This window comes from Anomaloglossus baeobatrachus, chromosome 2, assembly GCF_048569485.1.
Source record: "Anomaloglossus baeobatrachus isolate aAnoBae1 chromosome 2, aAnoBae1.hap1, whole genome shotgun sequence".
NCBI classification, from domain to species: Eukaryota; Metazoa; Chordata; class Amphibia; order Anura; family Aromobatidae; genus Anomaloglossus; species Anomaloglossus baeobatrachus.
Window position 1 is genome coordinate 328,740,864 of NC_134354.1, and position 26,224 is coordinate 328,767,087.

The following is a 26,224-nucleotide window of genomic DNA, read 5'->3' on the forward strand; positions in this document are numbered from 1 at the left end:
CAAAACGTGGACCCCACAGGTTGTTATCCAATTTCTTGTGAGCGCAGGGATACCCCATATGTGGCCAAAAACCTCTGTTTGGATAAATGGGAGGGCTTGGAATGGAAGGAGCACCATTTGAATTTTGGAAAAGTTGAAATAAATTGTGCGCACCATGTCACATTAGCAGGGCCTCTTGGGTACCTATACATTAGAAACCCCCCACAAGTGACTCCATTTTGGAAACTGGACCCCTCAAGGATTTTATTCAGGAGTATAGTAAGCATTTTGAATCCACAGGTACTTCACAAAAATGTTGGTGTAGCAACAAATCTCTCACTGTTAGGCTATGTGGCCATGATCCAGCGACACGGCGTCTAGTATACAGTGTCAGCCTTCCTGCAATGATGTGAGTGTGGTCCACGGGAGAACTCAGCTGCCCATGGCGACGTTTGGGTTCAGGCTGCTGTGGACTTTAGCTCTATTCTACCTGCAGAGAACACTCATCTCCGCAGCATAAATTGACATGCTGAGGCTTGGGAAGCTGCACCACAGGTCGTTTTATGCTGCGGAGAAAAGAAGCACAGTGGGCATGGGATTTCTAAAAATCCTTCAACTGTGCTTCTACTGCACAACGCACCGTTATGGATGCAGGGAAAACACTCTGCGCCCAAAACACTGCAAACCCTGATTGTGGGCACATAGCCTAAAATGCTACAGTGGATGAATGGATAGATGTCAAACATATATAACGTCCCACCCCCTGCATATTCTAAGCTGGTGCCCTTTCGTGCCTTTCATGTGGCACTAAAGGGTGCCTAGCCTTGTATTTAGCCCAAAAAGAAAAAAAAACAATTAAAATAAATGACGTGGGGTCCCCCTAGTTTTGATAGCCAGCTAGGGTAAAGCAGACAGCTGTAGCCTGCAAACCACAGCTGACAGCTTCACCTTGGCTGGTGATCAATTTGGAGGGCTCCCCAAGCTGTTTGTTTGTTTTTTTAATTATTTATAAATAAATAATTAACCCCTTCACGACCATGGACGGAAAGATCCGTCCTTGTGCCCTGTGCCTTAACGACCAAGGACGGATCTTTCCGTCATGACGTAATCGCGGGCACTGTGGTCCCGGTAATAGCAATCGGTGGAATTTTCCACCGTTTTCTAGAAGGAGGGGACCTCTGCTTGACCTCCCGAGGAGTGATTTCTCCACCCCGGACCTACGGTGCCTGTGATTGGCTGATTTGTGACAATGAGCCAATCACAGGCGTTGTAATGTCTCAGCTAATAAAAATAGCTGAAACATTGCAATTCAGCCCTGATCGGTGTTTCTATAACACTGATCATTGGCTGACCTTTAGTTCAACCCCCCCAGCTCTGATTGGAGGGATCGTCCTCGTGATCGAACCCTCCAATCACTGTGAATCGGGGTACTGGTGAACTGGCCGTGACCGCTCACCTCCGGTTCACTTCATCCTTGGATTGAAGCTGCTGAGAGCGATCCTGCTGCCGTGATCCTCGGTGAGTATTGCCCCCAACCCATCCACTGCTGTTCCCCTCCCCATCGCCGCTCTGCCCATCGCCGCTCTGCCCATCGCCGCTCCGCTTCACCGCCACCCCCGCACTGCCCGATCGCCGCCCCACCGCTGCCTCCGCCACCCCCGCACTGCCCGATCGCTGCCTCCGCCACCCCCGCACCGCTTCACCGCCACCCCCGCACTGCCCGATCGCCGCCCCACCGCTGCCTCCGCCACCCCCGCACTGCCCGATCGCTGCCTCCGCCACCCCCGCACCGCTTCACCGCCACCCCCGCACTGCCCGATCGCCGCCCCACCGCTGCCTCCGCCACCCCCGCACTGCCCGATCGCTGCCTCCGCCACCCCCACACCGCTTCACCGCTACCCCCGCACTGCCCGATCGCTGCCCCACCGCTGCCTCCGCCACCCCCGCACTGCCCGATCGCTGCCTCCGCCACCCCCGCACCGCTTCACCGCTACCCCCGCACTGCCCGATCGCCGCCCCACCGCTGCCTCCGCCACCCCACCGCTGCCTCCGCCACCCCCGCACCGCTTCACCGCTACCCCCGCACTGCCCGATCGCCGCCCCACCGCTGCCTCCGCTACCCCCGCACTGCCCGATCGCTGCCTCCGCCACCCCCGCACTGCTTCACCGCTACCCCCGCACTGCCCGATCGCCGCCCCACCGCTGCCTCCGCACCATCGCCGCTCTGCCGCTGACCCATCGCCGCCCCGCCACTGCCTCCGCACCATCGCCGCTGCTCCGGCCCACTGCTGCCACACGCCGCCCCGCCGCACGATCGCTGCTCCGCCGCTGCCTCCGCTCCCCACGCCCCATCGCTGCTGCCACCGCACCGTCGCTTCCCCGCACGCCCCACCGTACCATCGCTGCCTGTAATCGCAGGCCAGTGTTTGCTTCCCCTCCCCCAGCCATCTCTGCTGCCGATCCACCGCTGCCCCCCTTGCTCCCTCCACCCCCACCCCCCCCAAATCCACCGCTGTCCCCCTTGCTTCCTCCACCCCCCCAATCCACCGCTGCCCCCCATGCTCCCTCCACCCCCCCAAATCCACCGCTGACCCCATGTCCTGACTCACCATCAGCTGCTTGGACAATGTGCTCCAATCTCTCCTGCTGCTGAGTGAGTATTGATCCTAGCTTCCTCCTTCACCCCCCTTTCCTCCTTCACCCCCCTTTCCTCCTTCACCCCCCTTTCCTCCTTCGCCCCCATCGAATGTGACATACATAAATGTTTTTTTGTTTTTTTATTATTGTAATGGTCAGCCCAGTGCCAACATGGCAGTCTCGCATCACATAACTTGTCATGGCCGCCCGCTTCCCGGGCAGAAGCGTGCAGCCATGTACAAATACATGCTGCTGCACGCTTCTTACCAAGGAGCGGGCGGCTTTGCAAGGTGATGCGATGCGAAACTCACACGTGTGACTCTGGGCTTGGTGTCAGTTGCAGGTGCGTGTGTATATATTTTTTTTTTTTTTTTTGCAAAATTCTGATATTCTCCTTTTTTGTGTTTTTTTTTTTTTTTTTTAGGTTTTTCCTGTTCAAACACACACATACCCAAACATTTGAATAAAGTTTTTCTTTGCACACCTACACACACACTCCACATACGATGTCCCGGTCTTCCCAATCTCAGAGGATGTATTCAGCCGAGGAGGCATATGCCATTGTTGCCTCCGAGACTGATAGCGAAGGAGATGACCCCACATTCCTTTGCTCCTCCCAGTCCTCTTCCTCCTCCAGTGCCGAGGAACCACCCAGAAGACGTCGTAGACTGATTCGTCCGGCGCCCAGTGGAGAAGACCCGGCGCCCAGTGGAGAAGACCCGGCGCCGAGCGTGAGTGATGCCCAGCCCAGCACTAGTGCTAGTGACCCCCAACCTAGCACTAGTGACCGGGAGTGGACCCCAGCCCCTGAAAATTTTGCACCACGGATTCCTGATTTTACTCCCCAATCAGGAATCCAGTTTGATACTAACAACCTTAGAGAAATAGAATTTTTCAAAGTCTATTTCTCTGAAGAGTTAGTTAGCCTCATGGTGGTGCAAACAAATCTTTATGCCCAACAATTTTTGGCCAAAAACCCTCGCTCATCATATTCTAGCTGGACCCCAACGGATTCAGTAGAAATGATGAAGTACTGGGGTCTGACTCTTCACATGGGGTTAGTGAAGAAGCCAGAACTTCGCCAATATTGGAGTGTTGATGTTTTATACAACACTCCAGTATTTGGTATGATTATGCCCCGCAGATGGTTTGAGGCAATCCACAGATTTTTGCATTTTAAGGACAATTTGGAGTGTCTTCCCCAAGATGACCCGAATTTTGACAGACTGTTCAAAATTCGTCCGGTCATCGAACACTTTAGCAAAAAGTTTGCTGAAGTGTACGTTCCCCGGAGGGAAATTTGTGTGGATGAGTCCCTCATCCACTTCAAGGGGAGACTGAAGTTCCGCCAGTACTTGCCCAGTAAAAGGGCAAGGTATGGCATTAAACTCTACAAGCTGTGCGAGAGTACCTCAGGGTACACTCACAGCTTTAGTGTTTACGAAGGGAAGGACATGCAGATCCAACCCCCAGAATGCCCACCTACTCTGGGGGTGAGTGGGAAAATTGTGTGGAGTTTGATCCACCCACTGCTTGATAAAGGTTATCATCTGTACGTTGATAACTTTTATTCAAGCATCCCACTTTTCCAATCCCTCTCTTCCAGAGGTACCGCAGCTTGCGGTACGATCCGGAAGAACCAGAAGGGTCTTCCTGTGACGCTAATTGGGCAGCTGCTCCAAAAAGGTGAGAGCAGAGCCCAATGTAGCGACAACATGGTTGTAGTTAAGTTCAAGGACAAAAGGGATGTCCTTTTCTTGACCACAATTCATGGTCCCGGCCCCACTGCAACCAATGTTCGAGGTACGTCAGCACAGGTTCGCAAACCGGACTGTGGCTTGGCGTACAACAAACATATGGGAGGAGTTGATCTTTCTGATCAAGTCCTCCAGCCCTATAATGCCATGCGGAAGGTTAAGGTGTGGTATAAAAAACTGGCTGTGCACATCGTGCAGATGGCACTATACAATGCTTTCGTGCTCTCACGATGTGCAGGCCAGACCAACACCTTCCTTCAGTTCCAGGAGGTAGTAATCAAGACCATGATTTTTGGAAGAGGAGAAGAAGAAGCAGCAGCAGTTCCTACTACCTCTAGAACTGAAGGTTCCCGTGTGGTACCAGGGCAACATTTTCCTGGTGAGGTACCACAAACCACCGCAAGAGGAAGAGCGCAGAAGAGGTGCCGGGTGTGCTATAAAAAAGGGCTGAGGCGGGAAACGAAGTATCAATGTGATACCTGTCCCGATAAACCCGGACTTTGTATGAGTGACTGCTTCAAAGTCTATCATTCGTCCGGGTACTAAATTAATATAGCCCACCTAAAATTCCTGAGGCACACGACAAAGACGGTGACGTGACGCGCACTACAAGACAAAGACTGTGACCTGACGCACTACACGACAAAGACAATGACCAGACACACTACACGACAAAGACAATGACCAGACGCACTACACGACAAAGACTGACCTGACGCACTACACGACAAAGACAATGACCAGACACACTACACGACAAAGACGGTGACCTGACGCACTACACGACAAAGACGGTGACCAGACACACTACACGACAAAGACTGACCTGACGCACTACACGACAAAGACGGTGACGTGACGCACACTACACGACAAAGACAATGACCAGACACACTACACGACAAAGACGGTGACCTGACGCACTACACGACAAAGACGGTGACGTGACGCACACTACACGACAAAGACGGTGACCAGACGCACTACACGACAAAGACTGTGACCTGACGCACTACACGACAAAGACGGTGACCTGACGCACTACACGACAAAGACGGGGACGTGACGCACACTACACGACAAAGACGGTGACCAGACGCACTACACGACAAAGACTGTGACCTGACGCACTACACGACAAAGACGGTGACCTGACGCACTACACGACAAAGACGGGGACGTGACGCACACTACACGACAAAGACGGTGACCAGACGCACTACACGACAAAGACTGTGACCTGACGCACTACACGACAAAGACGGTGACGTGACGCACACTACACGACAGTGACTTGACAAACCCTACACAACACAAATATAAAAATGACATACCATGTCCCTGAGAATACATCGCTCATTCCCTTTGGAGCCCTGCTGTGAGCCTATACAGTGGCTTTTCACCATATGTGAAGTATCGGCTTACTCAGGATAAAATGGACCCCAAAATTTGTTGGGAATTTTGTCCTGTTTCCCCTGTAAAAATTAAAAAATTGAGCCCAAAATAACATTTTTGTGCAAAAAAAAGTACTTTTTTGTTTTTTCGGCTCAATGTATGAAGCACATAAGGGTTATAAGTGCTCACTACCCATCTATATTTATGCCTTGGGGAGTCTAGTTTCCAAAATGGGGTCACATGTGGGGATTGTCCACTGTTTTGGCACATCAGGGGCTCTCCAAACACAACATGGTGCGTCTAACAATTTCATCTAATTTTCCGTTCAAAAAGTCATATGACGCACCTTCCCTTCGGAGCCCTGCCATGCGCCCAAAGAGTGGTTTTCTGCCACATATGAGGTATCTGTGTGCTCGGAAGAAATTGCACAACAAATGTCAGGGTCCATTTCATCCTCCTCCCATTGGGAAAATGCAATATTTGAGTCTAAATTTGCATTTTTGTAGCAAAAACTAAAATGTTCATTTTTTCCTTTCACATTGCTTTAGTTCCTGTGAAGCACCTGAAGGGTTAATGACCTTATGGAATGTGGTTTTGAGTAGCCTGAGGGGTGCCATTTTTGGAATGGTGTCACTTTTGGGTGTTTTCTTTCATGTAGGCCCCTCAAAATCAAATCAAATGTGATGTGGTCCCTAAAAAAAGTGGCTTTGTAAATTTTGTTGTAAAAATGAGAAATTTCTCAAACTTTGAACCCCTTAACCCCATAACTTCCTTATGAAATTTTTTTTTTTTCCCAAAATTGTTCTGATGTAAAGTAGACATGTGGGAAATGTTATTTATTAATTATTTTGTGTCATATGTCTCGTTGGTTTCAGAGCATAAAAATTAAAAGTTTGAAAATTACAAAATTTTCAAAATTTTCGCGAAATTTCCGTTTTTTTCACAAAGAAACGAAAAAAATAACGGCCTAAATTTACCACTAACATGAAGCCCAATATGTCACGAGAAAACAATCTCAGAATCACCAGGATCCATTGAAGCGTTCCAGAGTTATAACCTCATAAAGTGACACTGGTCAAAATTGCAAAAAATGGCCTGGTCTTTAGGGTCAAAATAGGCTTGGGGCTGAAGGGGTTAAAAAAAAAAATGTAGGGTCCCCCCAAATTAGATCACCAGCCAAGGTGAAGCTGACAGCTGGGGTCTGGTATTCTCAGGGTGGGAAGAACAATGGTTATTGGACTCTTCCCAGCCTAAAAATAGCAGGCCGCAACCGCCCCAGAAGTGGCGCATCCATTAGATGCGCCAATCCTGGCGCTTCGCCCAAGCTCATCCCGCGCCCTGGTGCGGTGGCAAACGGGGTAATATATGGGGTTGATACCAGATGTGTAATGTCACCTGGCATCAAGCCCAGCAATTAGTTATGTCACGGCGTCTATTTGATACCAGACATAACTAATTGACAGTAATAAAAAAAAATTGACAAAAAAAAAATGTATTTGAAAAAACACTCCCCAAAAACATTCCCTCTTTGGCCAATTTATTGAAAAGAAAAAGAAATCAGGTCCCTGCTGTAATCCATTGTGAAAGTCCCGATTCTGGACCTTCTAGAATATGGGGGGCACGTTCAGGGAACGTATCCCCCCATTTTCTAGGAGTGAAGACCCTCCATGTGAGGAGAGTGGGTGCAAAGAATTTGCACCCACCCTCCCCGGGTCACAGCTGCAGAGTGCGAGCAGCAGCAGCCAGCGTCTCAGAAGGCAAAGCAGGAAGCTGACAGCCGCGCTCTGCAGTGTGACCGGCGTGCACTGTGAAGGAGGAGGGGGCCGCGAGGGATCAGAGCTGACAGGTACGGGGGACACCGGGGAACACCGGGGTAGGAATAGGGGGTGACCTGGCAGGGCCTGGGGAGCAGGTTTCTGTCGTATGTGTCATAGCACATGCGACAGAAACCATAGGAAAGGGGGAAATGCGGCCGGCGCGCTGCTGTGTGCGCCGGTATGTGCAGCGCTATGTTAGATTTTCGGGAGGAGGGGGGGGGTGCGGGGACACTTTGGAAACACCGGAGAGGACCGGGGGATGAGATTTATCTCCCATCTGACATGTTTGTTTATGCCAGATGGGAGATAAAATATTTTTTACCGGCACGGTCATTTACTGTAACCTGATCATCGGTATACGGTGTATACCGATCATCAGGTGAGCGGGGACCGGAAAAACCGGCCAGAATCATGATCTCCAGGGTCTCTGCTACCCCCGGCAGCTGAGACCCCGGAAATTTTCTGACTCTGGGGGGCGCTAGACCCTTTTTTCCGACCGCCGTTAAAAAGCGGCGGATCGGAAGAAGTACCCTAATTTGTATCGCCGTTAAAAGGCGTATCGGCGGTCGTTAAGGGGTTAAGGCATGAAAATTCAAAGTTCGAAAATTCCTACGTTTTTGATATTTTATATATCAGCGATATTCCACACAATATGAGTGATACTATCATTGTATCGGCCATATTAATACTAGTTCTGGATACTCAGTTCATAGCATTCAGTTGCACGTTTTGTTGAATTTGTTGTGAATAATGAAGCTGTTGGAACGGAAGCAAACGACATACTGCACTACTCACCCTTATTGGAACCCCTAATTTTTTTCATAGACTGCTAGATTTCCATTTATTTATGAAGATATTGTACAAAGTTAAATCTTCATGATTTTTGAATTAGTGGTCCAAATTAATACAACAATAAAACATTATCAAGTTACATGTTGCAATTCTAGTTTCTTGTAGCCAAGCCTCTTGCACTTCTCAGCTGGTATTTTCTCTCACTCTTCCTTTGTAGTTCTCTCAGGCTCCTGAATGTTTGCAGGGTTTTTTTCCCCAATGGCAGATTTCAGCTCACCCCAAAAATTTTCAATGGGATTGAGATCAGGACTCATTGCTGCCATTTTAAAACAGTTCATTTGTTTATTGATCAACCATTCCTGTGTACTTTTAAAAGTGTGCTTTGGGTCATTGTCTTTTTGGAGGACAATCAAACCAATTCGAATCAAACAAAGTTTTCTTACACTGGGTAAGACGTTTCACTCTTAAATCTCTTGATAATTGTCTGATTTCATGATTCCTGTAGTACGGTCAAGGCCTCCAGTACCAGATGCAGCAAAGCAACCCCAAAGCTTTATTGATGCCCCACTATGCTTAACTGTTGGTATTGTGTTCTTTTCCTTATGAGGTTAATAATACAAACTGTAAAGAAACTGTTGCTTTGCATTGCCAAAAATGTCTATTTTTGTTTCATCTGTTCACAAAACATTTTCCCAGGAGGATTGTGGTTTCTCAAGGTATTTTTTGAGAAAGATTCCTTTTTAGGTCTTTTCTTCCGCAATGGTTTCTTCCTTGGCCTTCGCCCATAAATCTCAGCTTGGTTTACTGTGTAAGCACATGGTACATGTTAAAACCATGACCCCAGACTTTTCCAGGTTGGCCTTCAGGTCTTTGAATGTTTGAGGTGGTGTTTCTTCCACTATTCGCACCAACTTTCGAATACAACTCTCATCAATTTTATTCTTTCCCCCCCATGCCCAGGGAGGTTCTTGATGGTTCCATGCTTGGCAAACTTCTTAATAACACTGCGCACTGTTGAACCTGGAATACTCATTGGAAGTCCTGGTGTTTGCTAGTAATATCAGTTTTGATGTCCTCAGACAGCTTTTTTCTCTTCACCATTGTGTCAAAGAAACAGAGTCTACCATGTGGCTTTTTAACACACTGAATTTATCATTCATTGGCTAATTCATGTCACATGGGCACCAACAATTTATCATAGGTGATTCTCATTTGTGATATACCACAAGCGAATCAAAATGTTTCCATACTAATTTACTGTAAATGGTGCCAACACCAGTGTCACAGCAAGCTTTATGTTTTTCAATTTTGCCTCCCATTGTGTTTTTATTTTTTAAGTTGTTGTTTATCATTTGCTCTTTTGTGTTTAACATGATCGCTTTATACAAAAAAGCTGTTTCACTTGATTCATTTTTTTCATGAGATATTCCACATTATGAACTTAAAAATGGAACCTGTCAGGTCTAATATGCACGCAGAACCACAACCAGTTCTGGGTTCATATTGCTAATCCCTGCCTAACTGTCCCTGTATACACTAGCATAGATAAAGAGATCTTTAGAAAAAGTATTTCTAAAGATCTTTAACCATATGCTAATGAGCGAGGGCACTAGCCCCCTGGGCGTTAGTTTCCTTGCAAGTCGCCCCTCATTAGCATGTTAATATGTCCCTGTGGGTGTGCTAACATGCTAATGAATTTGTCACAGGATGATCTCACTCACCTCTCCACCACCATCGCTGCCCAACTTGGATTTCGGCTCAGTGCGCATGACCTCAGAGTTTGGGTCATGCGCACTACTTCAGTTTGAAGCCAGGACGCATACACCCGGTTTCATAGTGCGCATGACTCTGGGGTCAATGACACCGAGTCGAAATCCCCCTTTGGACGCGATGGCAGCGGAGAGGTGAGTGAGATCATCCTGTGACGCTGCATATTCATGGATTAGCAATATGCACCCAGAACTGCTCGTGGGTCTGGGTGCATATTGGACCTAACAGGTTCCCTTTAAACTTCATGAGTGCCAATAATGATGAGCAGGACTGTTTAAACCAGGGAAATATAATGTATTGCTTATGTCTTGTGAGAAGCACACACATTTCTATATATGATCATTAGACGAGAAAAGCAAGGTAATTTAAAGACATTTTCATCTTGCAGAATTACAGAAAGTAATTCTCAAAAAGAGTCTGTGCTTGGACCACGAATGATTGAATCGTGAATGACTATTGTCTATGAGCTGCTTAAATAAAAAAAATGTCATCACTTAAATGAAACTCAGCTCATGGAATTCTAATATAGTGCACAATATATTATTATTAATGTTAATAGAGCAGACTGGACAAATCAAACATTCATTTTATTCACATATGGAAATACACACAAAAACAAGAAAACCACGCGTCTGCAAATAAAAAGTGTCATGGAATTATATTCCATATTTTATTTACAATTGTACTGTATACATAGCACTGTGCTTATGGGTGAGCTGGACACTACTTTTTGGCTAGTTTAAATGAGAGTCCATGCCCAATGTGAAAATTAGTAAGAGCACCTGCCTGTAAGGATGATACTGAAAAAGGTTAAGACAAACTTTCCTGTTATTTTCCAGTTGGATCAAGGAAACAAAATGAGTCATGCATGCCTCAAGGAAAGTGAGCGTAGGCAGAGAAACTCCATAAAGGGAAGACAGTCTTCTGTTGCATCTTACAACACTTTATTCCAGGCAGGACACAGGATCTGGATAGTAGACAACGATTTGGGAGTCCTCATTGAAAAGTTCACCGCAGGTGTAAGGTAAGAATTACTGTGAGAATTGCCCCTACTAGTAAGAGGAATGGCACCCAAGTCTTCAGGAAGCCTCCAACACTATAAGCACATACACATTGGATAACATGATTAATATATGTATATATGGTACAAAATAAGCAAAAAAAGCAAATGTGCACTCCTACCTAACGTATCTGCCGTGCAGCAGGCTGTGAATACAGAGTTTCACCATATTCCAAGATGTGTTATTGTATTTCATCAGGTTCATTGCCATGGCCACATGGGAATGACAGTTATCACAGCACAAGTTGTGCTAAAAAAAAAATGCAGAAATAGACATAAGAACAGATTGTGATAAAGAATAAGACAATATAGGATACATAGTGCTTACTGCAGAATTCTGCCAGCAGCAATACATTAAAAGTATTCTGAATGCTATAGGGAAGAAAAGTGAACACATGACTCACCATACGATGCTTGTATTCTTCTGATGCTTCATGAACGGCTGTATCCCATGGATTAGGCCCACTAGCATATACAAGATTAGGGTCTAGCTGCCAATATCTAAAGAGAAGGGATTCAGGAGATGTGAGAATTGCTAGTATATCACTTGCTTTGGATGCCAGATTGTAAGAATGGTACTCACTTTACAGGCCTCCCAAAAGCCATGCAATCCTCCTGCAGACAAGAGAGTTATAGATTGGGATAAATCACTTTCAGTATATACGTACAGAACACTAAGAGCAAAAATGCATGTGATAAATACAGAGGCCAATGCAGATTACTGTGTGTCACAGGCAGTGGGGTCAGCATGTAGACTTTCATAGAACAGATCGCTTGCTTCCCTGTTCAGGACCCAGAGATTTTACTACATTCTACTCAACCGAGTAGTGCAAATAACCTCAGAATAGACTGTGCTGATGGACTAAGGTAAGGATAACCCCTTCACAACCGGCCGATTTTTCGCTTTCCGTTTTTTTTTTCGCCATTCTTTTTCTAAGAGACGTAACTTTTTTAATTTTCAGTCAATATGGTCATGTGAGGGCTCATTTTTTGAGGAACGAGATGTACTTTTCAATGAAATCATATGTTTTACCATATAGTGTACTGGAAAATGGCAAAAAAAATCCAAATGCAGAAAAATTGCAAAAAAAGTGCGATAGCACTATTGTTTTTGAGATATTTTATTCACTGTGTTCACTGTATGGTAAAACTGATGTGTGGGTGTGATGCCTCAGGTCAGTGCGAGTTCGTAGACACCAAACATATATAGGTTTACTTTTATATAAGGGGTTAAAAAAATTCGGAAGTTTGTCTGAAAGAAGTGGTGCACGTTTTACGCCATATTCTGTGACCCGTAGTGTTCTCATTTTTCGGGATCTATGGCTCAGTGACGGCTTATTTTTTGCGACTCTAGCTGACGTTTTTAACGGTACCATTTTTGCACAGATGCTACGTTTTGATCGCCTGTTATTGCATTTTGCGCAAAAGTTGTGGCGACAAAAAAAACGTCATTTTGGCATTTGGAATTTTTTGCCGCTACGCCGTTTACTGATCAGATTAATTGATTTTGTATTTTGATAGATCGGGCGTTTCTGAACGCGACGATACCAAATGTGTGTATATTTTTTATTTTTTTACCCCTTTAATTTTCAATGGGGCGAAAGGGGGGTGATTTGAACTGTTTTTTTGTTTTTTTTAAAAAAAATTTTAAAACTTTTTTTTTTATTTTACTAGTCCCCCTAGGGGGCTATTGCGATCAGCAATCCGATCGCTCTGCACTATCTGCTGATCACAGCTACACAGCTGTAAACAGCAGATACGTGCACTTTCTGCTTCCCTGGCCTCCGTGGAAAGCGAAAGTGAAAGTAGTTCATGTCTAGCACAGGAGTCATCACATGACCCTGTGTTACCATGACAACCATCGGAAGTCACGTGATCATGTCACGTGACTTCCGGTATCGGGCGGTAAGTAAAACTTTACCGCGATCGAGTTTATAATGGCGCTGTCACATATTACATACATACATATCACATACATAGCGCCATTACAGGGGTTAAACGGCACGAGCAGATAACGATTCTGCTCGTGCCTAGCAGGCACACATCTCAGCTGTGAAAATCAGCTGAGATGTGCGCCGATCGCAGCATGCTGCGGCCAGGAGACCGCGGGCAGTAACGTTATGACCGCTAGGACGTAATTTTACTGCCCGCGGTCGTTAATGGGTTAAAGGGAACCTGACCAGTCAGGATTCCCATATAAGACTGCCTACTCTGGAGATTATAATTATCTTCATGATCGTGTCTGTGTCACAGGTATCAGTTAGTGATTAAACCAAAAAAAGAGAATTTTGTTTACTTACCGTAAATTCTTTTTCTTATAGTTCCGACATGGGAGACCCAAACCACGGGGGTGTATAGCTTCTGCCTCCGGAGGACACACAAAGTACTACACTCAAACGTGTAGCTCCTCCCTCCGGGCTATATACACCCCCTGGATGACAATCTAACCAGTTCAGTGCAAAAGCTGAAGGAGGACATCCACCCATAAGTAGAGATAGAGTAAAACTTGAAAAAACCAGAACTCTGTCTACTAACAACAGCCGGTGAAAACACACGGACCAAAAAACTGCCAACAGGCAACAGGGAGGGTGCTGGGTCTCCCATGTCGGAACTATAAGAAAAAGAATTTACGGTAAGTAAACAAAATTCTCTTTTTCTTCATCGTTCCTTATGGGAGACCCAAACCATGGGACGTTCCAAAGCAGTCCATGGGTGGGAAATAAACCAAACTGAGAAGTAGGCAAAACCTAACTTCACGAATGGGCGACAGCCGCCTGAAGAATGCGTCTGCCCAAGCTCGCATCTGCCGAAGCATGAGCATGCACTTGGTAGTGCTTCGAAAAAGTGTGCAGACTGGACCAAGTGGCAGCCTGACAAACCTGCTGAGCCATAGCCTGGTGCCTGAAAGCCCAGGAGGCACCGACAGCTCTGGTCGAGTGCGCCTTAATCCCTGGCGGAGGGGGCACCTGAGAACACTGGTAGGCATCGGTAATAGCCGACCTAATCCAACGAGCTAGGGTCGGTTTAGAAGCAGCTAGACCCTTGCGCTGACCAGTGGTTAGCACAAAAAGTGAGGTGCACCGCCTAAAATAAGAATTATTCTTACCGTTAATTCGATTTCTAGGACCTTCCACGACAGCATAGGGAGGTTGTCTCTCCACGCCCTAATTGGGACAGGAAGTTCAAGAGGTTTAAAAGGACCCTCCCACCTCCCACAGCCAGTGTCTTACAAAGAACCCATAGCATATGAGAAGTACCACATATTCAGGAATATATGAATACAAAAGGGGAGGGAATTACCTGCTGTCGTGGAAGGTCCTAGAAATCGAATTAACGGTAAGAATAATTCTTATTTCTCTAGTCCCTTCCACGACAGCATAGGAGGAATACCAAAGAATTGATACCTAGGGGGGGACCACAGCCTGCAGGACCTTCCTGCCAAAAGCCAATCCCTGCTGGAATCCGGATCCAGACAATAATGCTTCGTGAAAGTATGGAGGGAAGACCACGTAGCCGCCTTGCAGATCTGCTCAGGAGAAGCCCCTGCCCGTGCAGCCCAGGAGACAGAGGTAGCCCCGGTGGAGTGCGCCGAGAATCCGGTAGGTGGAGAGAGATGCTGAGCGAGGTAGGCGTCTCAAATTGCCCGCACAATCCAGTTGGCGACGGCACTCTTAGCCACCTTCCTGCCCTTATGTCGGCCAAAGGGCTGGATGAACAGGATATAATCAAGGCGCCAAGAAGCAGTAACCTCCAGGTAGTGCAACACTGTCCGACGAACAACCAAAGAATGAAACCCTTCCTCACCCGGAGGATTCTGACAGAAGGAAGGCAGGATGATGGACTGAGAACGGTGAAAATCCGAAACCACCTTGGGAAGGAAGGAAGGGTCCAGCTGAAAACAATGCTGTCATCTCTGACGGTCAGGAAGGCTCCCGAATAGACAAAGCCTGAAGTTCCCCGACTCTACGAGCAGACGTAATAGCCACAAGAAAGGCAGTCTTGTGAGAAAGAGAACGAACGGTACAAGAGGACAGTGGCCCAAAGGGTGACTGAGAAAATCCGGTAAGGACCACATGGAGATCTCAGCAAGGTGTCAGGATCCTCCGCCGCGGACAGAGCCTACTAGCGGACACCCTGAAACGGCGGATCCAGCAACGATCTGCTAGAGCCGGGACAACACTGTACGAAGCGCCGAGATCTGCACCTTCAGGGTGCTGGGCTGAAGGCCTAAGTCCAATCCACTCTGGATGACCTCGAGAATCTGCGCAATGGTAGGCCGGAGCGGGTCAGGAGGCCGAGAACCACACCAGGAGGAAATCTCATCCAGAGTTCAGTGGAAATACTATTAGCCACTGGTGTACGGTCCTTTTGTAGAGCAGGCACGACCTAGTCAGAAAGTCCTTGGGCCTTCAGTGCTCGGGCCTCAGAAGCCAGGCAGCCAACTGGAGCTCCTGGGGGACCAAATGGAATATCGGATCCTGAGACAGGAAACTGGGGTCTGAACCCAGGAGGACCGGTCCGTCGAGTCCGAGAGTCAGGGTAAGGCAGTACCAACTCCGCCGCGGCCACAGAGGAGCTACCAGGATGGTCGTGGCTCCGTCGTCCCTGATCGTCCCCAGGCTTCGCGCGAGGAGTAGGCGGGAAGGCGTATCGAGGCAAAAAGGACCAATTGTGGCAGAAGGCGTTCACCCCCAACGCGTTGCCCTGAGTGTTCAGGGAGACAAATGTAGCGACCTGGCAATTTCCTGCTGAGGCAAAGAGGTCCACCACTGGAGCACCCCACCTTGCCACCAGAGAGCAGAACACCGCTTGGGCCAGACTCCACTCCCCTGGGTGAACATCCTGACTACTCAGGAAGTCTGCTTGAAGGTGTAGGGATCCTTGTAGATGGACTGCAGAAAGGGACAGCAGGGACTGTCCTGCCCAGTGGAAGATCCGGGAGGACACAGACTTCAGGGCGCCGACCTAGTACTGCCCTGATGGCGGAGATGTGCCACTGTGGAGCCATTGTCCCAGTAGACCTGGACGTGAGTGACCCGGATGGGATCCTGGGCAGCGAGGAGGGCTTCTCCGACCACCCCGAGTTCCCGGTAGTTGGAGGACTGGGTGCCGACCTAAGGGCTCCAGCCCCCCTGAACTGAGAGTTTTCCACCATAGCCCCCCAGCCCCTCCGGCTGGCATCGGCTGCCAGTGTAACCAGGGGTGACCGGGTCCAGGCAACCCCAACCATCAGGTAGTAGGGACACACCAGAGAAGGGACGAGAAGACGGGTGCCGACAGGCGAAACCGGTGTTCAGGGAGGAAGGGAGTCCGACCCAATGAACCAGGATATGATCCCATAGACCACGAGAGTGGGCCGGAGCCCACAAGACTGAGGGAATGCAGGACGTCATAAAACCCTGGGCCGATATAGCGCCTCGAAGGGTCGGGCGCGCTTGTCTATGAACATCGAGAGTTAGGCCAGCAGCGTCAATCTGTGATCCACTGGGGGAAGGATGCCTGTCAGGTTGAGGCCAACTCTGCAACGGAGGAAGGTGACCACCTCAACCCTGATCTTTGAAAAGAGCCTTGGAGCCGAGAAGAACCTGAAGGGAAGGATCCGTAAGTGGAAATGAAGCATGGTCCCTCTGTGCAGAACCGCAATATTGAGGAACTACCGGAGACAAGGATGGAAGGGCACATGGAACTAGGCGTCCCTCAGGGCAATCGAGGCCAACAGGTGGCGGAGACCGAGCAGGGGAACAACAGAGTTCCCAGACTCCATCCATGAAACGTCGGTAGCTGATCCGCTGGATTGAGACGCCTCAGATAGAAGAAAACCCGGACGTCTCCAGATGGTGTGTTGACAAGGAGAGACGGAGAAGCGACCTACCCCTACTTCCCGACTCGGGACAGAGAAACGACCCCTGAAAGGATTAACTCCCGAATCATCGAGCACAGGGGATCCTGAGAACCCTGTGACGACAGGGCCGTGACGCGGAGGCCGGGGGGGGGGGGGGGGGGGGAGGGTCTACCAATAGACCCTCTGAGATGAGCTTGTAGGACCCCTGGCCAGGTGGAGAAGGCCCGCCACTGGGAAAGAAAGGCAGAGAGCCGTCCCCCCACCCGAGCCGACACACTGTTCGTCATGCTGAGGACTTTGTGGATGGGAAGGGATGAGAAAAGTACTCCCCTCACCCTAAGGGTAGTTCCCACGGCCAGACTCACCTCTCCCCTTGGGCTGGGAGGCCCGAGGTATCGAGGGACGAAAGGACCGTTGCCTGGAGGGTGTATCCGGTAGGCCTGACGATCAGTCGCCCTGTCCAGAATATCATCCAGGGCAGGCCCAACCCTTAAACAGACGGGAGCAAGCCGCAGTGTGGAAGTAGAGTCCCTACTCCAAGCCCTAGCCTAGAGCTCGTCTGTCCGAGTTAGACAAGACTGAGGTCCTGGCAGCCAGGCGGACCGACTACACAGAGGTACCTGTCAAACTAGTTGCCTTCCTAAGTAAGGGAAGGGATTCCAGTACTCATCCCTAGGAGCACCCCAGGAATTGAGCCTCCACTGGTCGAGCCTCTGAAGGAGGGACAGGGGGACCTAAGAGGAGGCAGTACGGGCCCGATGGGAGACGACGAAGCCTCCCAGGACTTCATCTAGAGAGAAGATCCAGGACAGTAGCATGGACAAGAAACCCCCTTGCCCAGTGGTTTTCAGGTCCGCGAACATTTCGCCCTGAACGGAGGGGAGGACCTACTCATCCTCCAACCCCATAGTGCACCCAACTGCTCCATTAAGATCCCCCAATCATCTCAGGGAAAAAGAAAAGACCGGTCAGGCCCCCCGGAGGAAAACCTTTATCGGGACCCACCGAGGCGGAATCAGCCTCAGGATCAGACGACTGGAGGTAACTGTGTTGTGGCAGAAGGGTCAGCAGCAGGGAGGGAGGCTAGCGAGGCCTGACGCTCCTGTATCAACATGGACCTCAGCTTGGCCCAAGGGACGATGTGCAGCCCTAAGCAGCTATACACACGACCTGCCCTCTCCACTCAACGGAACAGAGAGGCGTCATCAGACCAGGCAGCCAGCCCATGTCCTGATACAGCAATATACAGGAGTGTCCACTGGGATTCAACTCCCAAGCTCACACACCCAAGGCCATCAGCCACCCGTAGCCCATGGAAGGGACAGACGTACACTGCTGGCAAAGTTTCCGTAGCCTTGCACACTGGTCAGACTTGACACAAATACCAGCAGGCACATCCTCCTGGAAACCACTCACCATGTCAGCCTGATACCAGGCATAAGGGACCGTCCCTCAGCCTCTTACTGAAGCAGGGGGAAACGCTGGGCTCTGCAGAAGCAGAGGAAGACCTGACAGAGCACACAGAAGAATCCTTACCGTGGTTCTGATGCCTTCCGGGCAGCCTTCCCGTGGAAAGGCCTGCCCCCCCCAGCGACTGGTGATGTTCCCCGCCTCCTGCAGCAGGTCCCCGACAGGCCGTGTCAGCGTCGGCGTGTCCTCCACGCTGCCTCCGCAAACCGGAAGCGCTCAACCGGAAGTTCGCAAGACCGGAAGTCCCGCCCCCGGGAGCACTTCCGGATCGCTCCGGCAGCGTGCATGCAGGAAGCAGCCGGCGGCTCAGGGAGGACGCCGGCCGGGGAGCTCAACAGCCTGCATCACCCCAGAGGAGGTTCCGGAAGGCTGGAGCAGCGGTCCCCCACAGCGTGAGGGAACAGCAAGGGAGGAGCGGTGAAGGCCCGACCGATGCTGTCCGGCTTAAGGTAACAGGGGAAGGAAAAAAAAATAAAAATATTATACTGTAGTTCGCCGGCCACCACAGCATAGGAGAAAATAAAAACCTCTCCATGCCCCATGGGGACAGGAAAAACACTGGCTGTGGGAGGTGGGAGGGTCCTTTTAAACCTCTTGAACTTCCTGTCCCAATTAGGGCGTGGAGAGACAACCTCCTATGCTGTCGTGGAAGGGACTAGAGAAAACGGCGGTGCGTGACACATAGATTCGGAGCGCCCGCACCAAATCTAAGGAATGCAACGCCTTCTCAAAGCGATGCACAGGGGCCGGACAAAGAGAAGGCAATGAAATGTCCTGGTTAAGGTGGAAAGAAGACACCACCTTAGGGAGAAAGTCCGGAGTCGGACGAAGAACCACCTTGTCTTGGTGAAACACCAAAAAGGGGGATTCCGAAGAGAGCGCAGCCAAATCAGAAACTCTCCTGAGAGAAGTTATGGCTACTAGAAAAACAACTTTCTGTGAAAGTCTAAACAAAGGAACCTCCCTGAGAGGCTCAAAGGGGGGTTTCTGTAAGGCCGTGAGGACCAGATTAAGGTCCCAGGGATCCAAGGGCCGCCGGTAAGGAGGAATGATGCGAGATGCGCCCTGCATGAAGGTGCGCACCTGAGCCAGTCGGGCGATACGCCGCTGGAACAATACCGACAGAGCCGACACCTGTCCCTTGAGGGAATTGAGGGACAGTCCTAGCTGTAGACCGGACTGTAGAAAAGACAGGATGGTCGGCAAGGAGAACGGCCAAGGAGCATGGTCGGAAGAGCGACACCAGGACAGGAAAATCCTCCAAGTCCTGTGGTAAATCTTGGCCGAAGAAGACGTCCGAGCCTGAGTCATAGTGGAGATGACCTCAGAGGGAATGCCTGAAGCCGTCAGGATCCAGGACTCAAGAGCCACGCCGTCAATCTGAGAGCCGCAGAATTCTGGCGGAAAAACGGACCTTGAGAGAGAAGGTCTGGGCGGTCCGGGAGATGCCACGGCACCCCTACGGACAGACGGAGCAGGTCTGGGTACCAAGCTCGCCTGGGCCAGTCCGGAGCAATGATTATGACCCGACGGCCCTCCATTCTGATCTTGCGCAGAACCCTGGGCAAGAGAGCTAGAGGGGGAAACACATAGGCCAGACGGAACTGGGACCAATTCTGAACCAGCGCGTCCGCTGCGAAGGCTTGAGGATCGTGGGAGCGAGCCACGTAAACCGGAACCTTGTTGTTGTGCCGGGATGCCATTAGATCCACTTCCGGAGTGCCCCACTTGCGGCAGATTGATCTGAACACTGCCGGATGCAGGGCCCACTCGCCGCTGTCCACGGTTTGACGGCTGAGATAATCGGCCTCCCAGTTTTCTACGCCTGGGATGTGGACTGCAGATATGGTGGACTTGGAGTCCTCCGTCCACTGGAGGATTCGTTGAACCTCCAACATCGCCAGACTGCTGCGAGTCCCGCCCTGGTGATTGATGTAGGCAACCGCTGTCGCGTTGTCCGACTGAACTCGAATGTGCCTGCCCGCCAACAGGTGGCGAAAGGCTAGGAGAGCTAGAAACACAGCTCTGATCTCCAGCACATTGATCGAGAGGGCTGATTCGGACGGAGTCCAAGTGCCCTGTGCTCGGTGATGGAGAAATACTGCTCCCCAACCGGAGAGGCTGGCATCCGTGGTGAGGATCACCCAGGACGGAGTCAGGAAGGAGCGTCCCTGTGACAGAGAGAGGGGCCGAAGCCACCACTGAAGGGAGCTCCTGGTCTGTGGCGACAGAGCCACCAGCCTGTGCAAGGAAGAGATCCGCTTGTCCCAACAGCGGAGAATGTCCAGCTGCAGGGGACGCAGATTGAACTGGGCAAAGGGAACCGCTTCCATTGACGCCACCATCTGACCCAGCATCTGCATGAGGTGCCTGATGGAATGACGGCGGTGCCTCAGCAGAGAGTGCACCGCCAGACGAAGGGACTGCTGTTTGACTAAGGGCAACTTGACAAGTGCCGGCAGAGTCTCGAATTGCATCCCTAGGTACATAAGTACCTGGGTCGGAGTCAGAGTGGACTTGGGCAGGTTGACAAGCCACCCGAACTGAACGAGCGTGGCGAGAGTGAGCGAGACACTCCGCTGGCAGTCTGCACTGGATGAGGCCTTGACTAGAAGGTCGTCCAGGTAAGGAATCACTGCCAACCCCTGGAGGTGCAGAACCGCAACCACTGCTGCCATGACCTTGGTGAATACTCGAGGGGCCGTGGCTAACCCGAAGGGGAGAGCCACGAATTGGAAATGTTCCTCTCCGATTGCAAAGCGTAGCCAACGCTGGTGTGAAACCGCAATAGGCACATGCAGATAGGCATCTCTGATGTCGATGGATGCCAGAAAATCTCCTTGGGTCATTGAGGCAATGACCGATCTCAGAGATTCCATGCGAAAGCGCCGCACCTGAACATGCTTGTTGAGAAGCTTGAGATCCAGGATGGGCCGGAAGGAACCGTCCTTCTTGGGGACTAGAAAGAGGTTTGAGTAGAAACCGCTGAACCGTTCCCGGGCGGGAACAGGAACAATTACACCGTTGGCCTGCAGGGATGCCACGGCCTGAGAGAAGGCGGCGGCTTTGGAGCAGGGGGGGGGGTGGACAGAAAAAATCTGTTTGGCGGGCTGGAAGAAAATTCTATCCTGTAGCCGTGGGAGATTATATCCCGCACCCACTGATCGGAGACGTGTTGAAACCACACGTCGCCAAAGTGGGAGAGCCTGCCACCGACCAAGGACGTTGCTGGCGCAGACAGATAGTCAAGAGGGGGCTGCCTTAGTGGCAGCGGCTCCTCCGGTCTTTTGAGGACGCGGCTTCGCACGCCAGTTGGGTTTACGATCCTTGGCTGCGGTAGTGGACGAGGTTGAGGGCTTAGAGGATGACCAGTTAGAGGAACGAAAGGAACGAAACCTCGATTGGTTCCTGCCCTGGACAGGTTTCCTGGTTTTAGTTTGTGGCAAGGAAGTACTCTTCCCGCCAGTAGCTTCCTTAATTATTTCATCCAGTTGTTCACCAAACAGCCGGGACCCAGCAAAAGGGAGACTCGCAAGGTACTTCTTAGAGGAAGCGTCTGCTTTCCACTCTCGAAGCCACAAGATCCTGCGGATCGCGAGGGAGTTAGCGGAGGCCACCGCCGTGCGGTGAGAAGCCTCCAGAATGGCAGACATGGCGTAGGATGAAAAAGCCGAAGCTTGAGAAGTTAAGGCATCCATCTCAGGTATAGAGTCCCTGGTGAGGAATGTATCTCCGCCAGAGAGGCAGAGACTGCCTTAAGAGCCCACACTGCCGCAAAAGACGGGGAGAACGAGGCTCCTGCCGCCTCATATGCAGACTTGGCCAGAAGGTCAACCTGGCGGTCAGTGGGATCCTTAAGAGAAGTGCCATCAGCCACAGCTACGACTGTGCGGGCTGAGATTCTGGACACCGGAGGGTCTACCTTTGGAGACTGGGCCCATTCCCTAACCACCTCTGGTGGAAAAGGAAAACGGTCATCAGAACTACGCTTCGGAAAACGTTTGTCAGGACAGGCCCTGGGCTTGGAGACAGTGGCCTGAAAAGCGGAGTGGTTAAAAAACGTACTCCTAGCTTTCTTAGATGAGGCAAACTGGTGTATCTCTACCAGAGAGGCTTGTTCCTCTGACTCTGGTGGGTTGAGGTTCAGTACGGAGTTAATGGACGCAATCAAGTCACTAACATCCGCATCACCCTCAGACAAGTCAATGGGGTACATAGAGGTAGCGTCTGAGCCCACAGTAAAAGAATCCTCCTCGCCCTGCACCTCGGCTCGTGAATCAGAGCCGTGGGACGAGGAAGGAGAAGGGTCCCTGCGTCTCCGTTTAGGGGGACGGGGTCCTAGGACATGCTCTGAGAGCTCTGCAGAGCTCGGAGCAGCAGAGGCGCCCTGAGAAGAGGGCTGATGCATGGTCAGCAGAGTCCGGGACAGCTGTCCCATGGAGTCGGCAAAAGACTGGGAAATGGCTTTGGAAAAAGATGCTACCCAAGCCGGGGGATCAGCCACTGGGGCTGGAGCAGCCGGAGGAACCCCTGAGGAGGCTCCAGGCTGAGACACAACCATGTTAGCACAGGCATCACAATGTGGGTATGTGCTTGGCTCTGGCAGAATGAGCTTACATGCAGTGCATATAGCGTACAGCTTTGCAGCCTTGCTCCTAGTGACAGACATGCTGCTGGGGTGGAAGCTCTGCAGTAAGAATACACTCCTGTAGAAAGTCCTGAGAGTGTATAATAAAGCCCACAACCAGAGGTTGTGGCTTACCAGACCGCTCTCTGTGTGCCCTCCGGATTCCACAGCTCGGACCCCCAGTAAAGCGTCAGCCTTCCTAGAAAGCAGCAAGTTCACAGCCAGCGCCGATCAGTGTGATAAACGCTGAGAAAATGGCGCTGGGAGGAGGAGGGGGGGCGGAGATTAGCCCAAGAGCGGGAAACCGGAGGGCTAGGGAGAGATGCAGGGGAGGGAAACATCTCCTCAGAGAGGAGTGTCCTCCCCTCTGCTGGATGGCCGGTGGGCGGCGCCACTCTATTCCCCTGCATGAATGACATGCAGGGGAAGATGAAAACGAAACTAGGCCCAAACAGAAGCCGGGGCCTAGATTTTAATATGCGGCCGACGAGCAGGCACCCTCGGCGCGGTTCTCAGGGAAAACCCCCAGAACCGGCCGGAATTTACAGTAAAGACAAAAGACATACTTTCCCCCTAATACAAGTACCCGGGACCCCTGAAAAACGTCTCAATACTTAGCTTTTGAGACGCAGGGCCAGTCCCTGAGGGGGGGTTAAACGCTCCTTCCAGCAGGAACCAGACAAGGCTGCGGATGGAGACCGGTCTTCTGCAAGCAGAGAGGACCGTGAAGGCTCCCACTTCAAACCAGAGCCTCTCAGAGGATGTTGAAGGAGCGCGGCATGTGAAGGCTCCAGCCTTATAAAGTCAACCTTAACAGCACCGCCGACACAGTGGGGTGAGAAGGGACATGCCGGGAGTCCAGACTGGACCCGCTTTTCTTCCATATCTTTAAAATCAAAATAAAAATGAAAAAAAATCAGAGAATGCATGTGTGTGTGTGACCTCCTGAACACAAAGCGTTGAACTGGTTAGATTGTCATCCAGGGGGTGTATATAGCCCGGAGGGAGGAGCTACACATTTGAGTGTAGTACTTTGTGTGTCCTCCGGAGGCAGAAGCTATACACCCCCGTGGTTTGGGTCTCCCATAAGGAACGATGAAGAAAACAACATTAGAATGGCACTGAGCCGCGATCTGCTCAACCTAGGAATTTGCTGAATGAGACGTGAATCACCTGAACAGGGGGCATGATTGGAGTACAGCCGTGAGTCCTCAGTGCTACACCCAGTGACTAGAGGGAAGCGGAGAGCAGTGCAATTACTATGTCAGACTGATGCCTATGACATGAACATGATCTGGAAGGTAATTATAACTCCTAGCCTGCTCTGCCATTACTTTTCTGGGGAATTCAGACCTGACACATTCCCTTTAAGACCATGTGCATACTATGAGTATTTGGAAAGTTTTGTACCTCAGTATTTGTAAAACAAAACCGGGAGTGGAACAATCAAATAAAAAGAGTAATAGAAACACGGGCACCACTTCTCTATTATTTACCAACTGCAGGTTTTGGCTACAAATACTGAGGTAAAAACCTCAGAAAATACTCAACGTGTGAACACGGCCTAAAAAGATTTTACAAATGTAAATATACAAGACTTAGGGGTACTTTGCACGCTGCAACATCGCAAGCCGATGCTGAGATGTTGAGCGCGATAGTCCCCGCCCCCGTCGCAGCAGCGATATCTTGTGATTGCTGCCGTAGCGAACATTATCGCTACGGCAGCTTCACATGCAGTTACCTGCCCTGCGACATCGCTCTGACCGGCGACCCGCCTCCTTATTAAGGGGGCGGGTCGTGGGGCGTCATAGCGACGTCACACGGCAGGTGGCCAATAGAAGCGGAGGGGCGGATATGAGCGAGACGTAAACATCCCGACCCCCTCCTTCCTTCCGCAGAGCCGGCGTTAGACGCGGTGATGCAGGTAGAAGATGTTCCTCACTCCTGCGGCTTCTCACACAGCGATGTGTGCTGCCGCAGGAACGAGGAACAACATCGTACCAGTCACTGCTGCCAAATTATGGAAATGTCGGACCCTACACCGATGATACGATAACGACGCTTTTGCGCTCGTTAATCGTATCAAAAAGGATTTACACACTACGATATCGACTGCAACGCCGGATGTGCGTCACTTTCGATTTGACCCCACCGACATCACACCTGCGATGTCGTAGTGTGCAAAGCCCGCCTTATTCCTTCCAAAGACAATTCTAAGGATCAAGGGGGCACTCACTGCAAGTAGAAGAAAGGCGATTCCGGCAGCTAAATAGGAAAGGGTTCTTTACAGTTAGAGTAGTCAGACTCTGCAGTGCAAAGTAATGGCAGATACTATAACAGCTTTTAAATAAAGGGCTGGATCATTTCCTCAGTGCAAACAACATTGTTGGTTATAAATGATTTAGTGACAAAATATAGAAATTGGTGGAGGAAGGTGGAACTAGATGGACCGTGGTCTTTTTTATTCTACCTATGTAACTAAATCTGTTTGCCAGACAAATTTTAAGTATGTATCACAAACATCGGACCTAATGGAAATGTACATAACAAAGACTACGCTTTTACTCCAGAAGCAGGATTCCTCAATAGATTAGAGAATGGTCTTATGGCTCTCTAGAAGCTGAGAGGAAATTATAAATGGGTTGTCAACTTCTCAGACAACCCATTACTAACATTATGGATTTTATTTTAGAATTTCTTGATTAATGATAATACAACAGAATCTGTTGGCACTTGCTCAAAATAGATTTTTACTTACAGAGACATAATAGGGGCCAGCAAAGTCTCGAATGACACCAGATGACGTGCAGATTCCCATATGACCAATGAATGGAAAAAGCCACCTGAAAAAGTAACAAAATTATATTAATATTCACTTTACATAAAACGTACATAAAGAAAATGTGATTAATACAGTAGTGTTTTTTCCAAATGACAGAGTAATGGTCCTTTTAAACAGGCTGATAATTTGCCTGCAAATGGCACTGACAATATAAGAAGTTGATCAGCCCTTGTTTACTCATCCACACTTAGCCATGACTGGAAGGAAGGATCACATTAATGACCATTAACCCCTTC

General features: G+C 50.0%; 1 protein-coding gene across 2 annotated transcripts in view; it reads right to left on the bottom strand.

Annotated features, from left to right (window-relative positions):
- Positions 1-10,717: 10,717 nt before the first annotated feature.
- Positions 10,718-26,224, bottom strand: part of TMEM222 (transmembrane protein 222) — a 39,139-nt gene continuing 23,632 nt past the window's right edge. The window contains exons 2-7 of one of the 2 annotated variants that reach the window (XM_075335917.1): positions 25,905-25,989; positions 24,320-24,376; positions 11,791-11,822; positions 11,612-11,708; positions 11,330-11,457; positions 10,718-11,243 (exon numbers count right to left, since the gene is read on the bottom strand). In XM_075335917.1, the coding sequence (XP_075192032.1) occupies positions 11,156-11,243; positions 11,330-11,457; positions 11,612-11,708; positions 11,791-11,822; positions 24,320-24,376; positions 25,905-25,989 (487 nt within the window). In that variant the 3' untranslated portion in view covers positions 10,718-11,155. The remainder of the gene's footprint in view (positions 11,244-11,329; positions 11,458-11,611; positions 11,709-11,790; positions 11,823-24,319; positions 24,377-25,904; positions 25,990-26,224) is intronic. The other variant, XM_075335918.1, reaches the window with a different exon arrangement.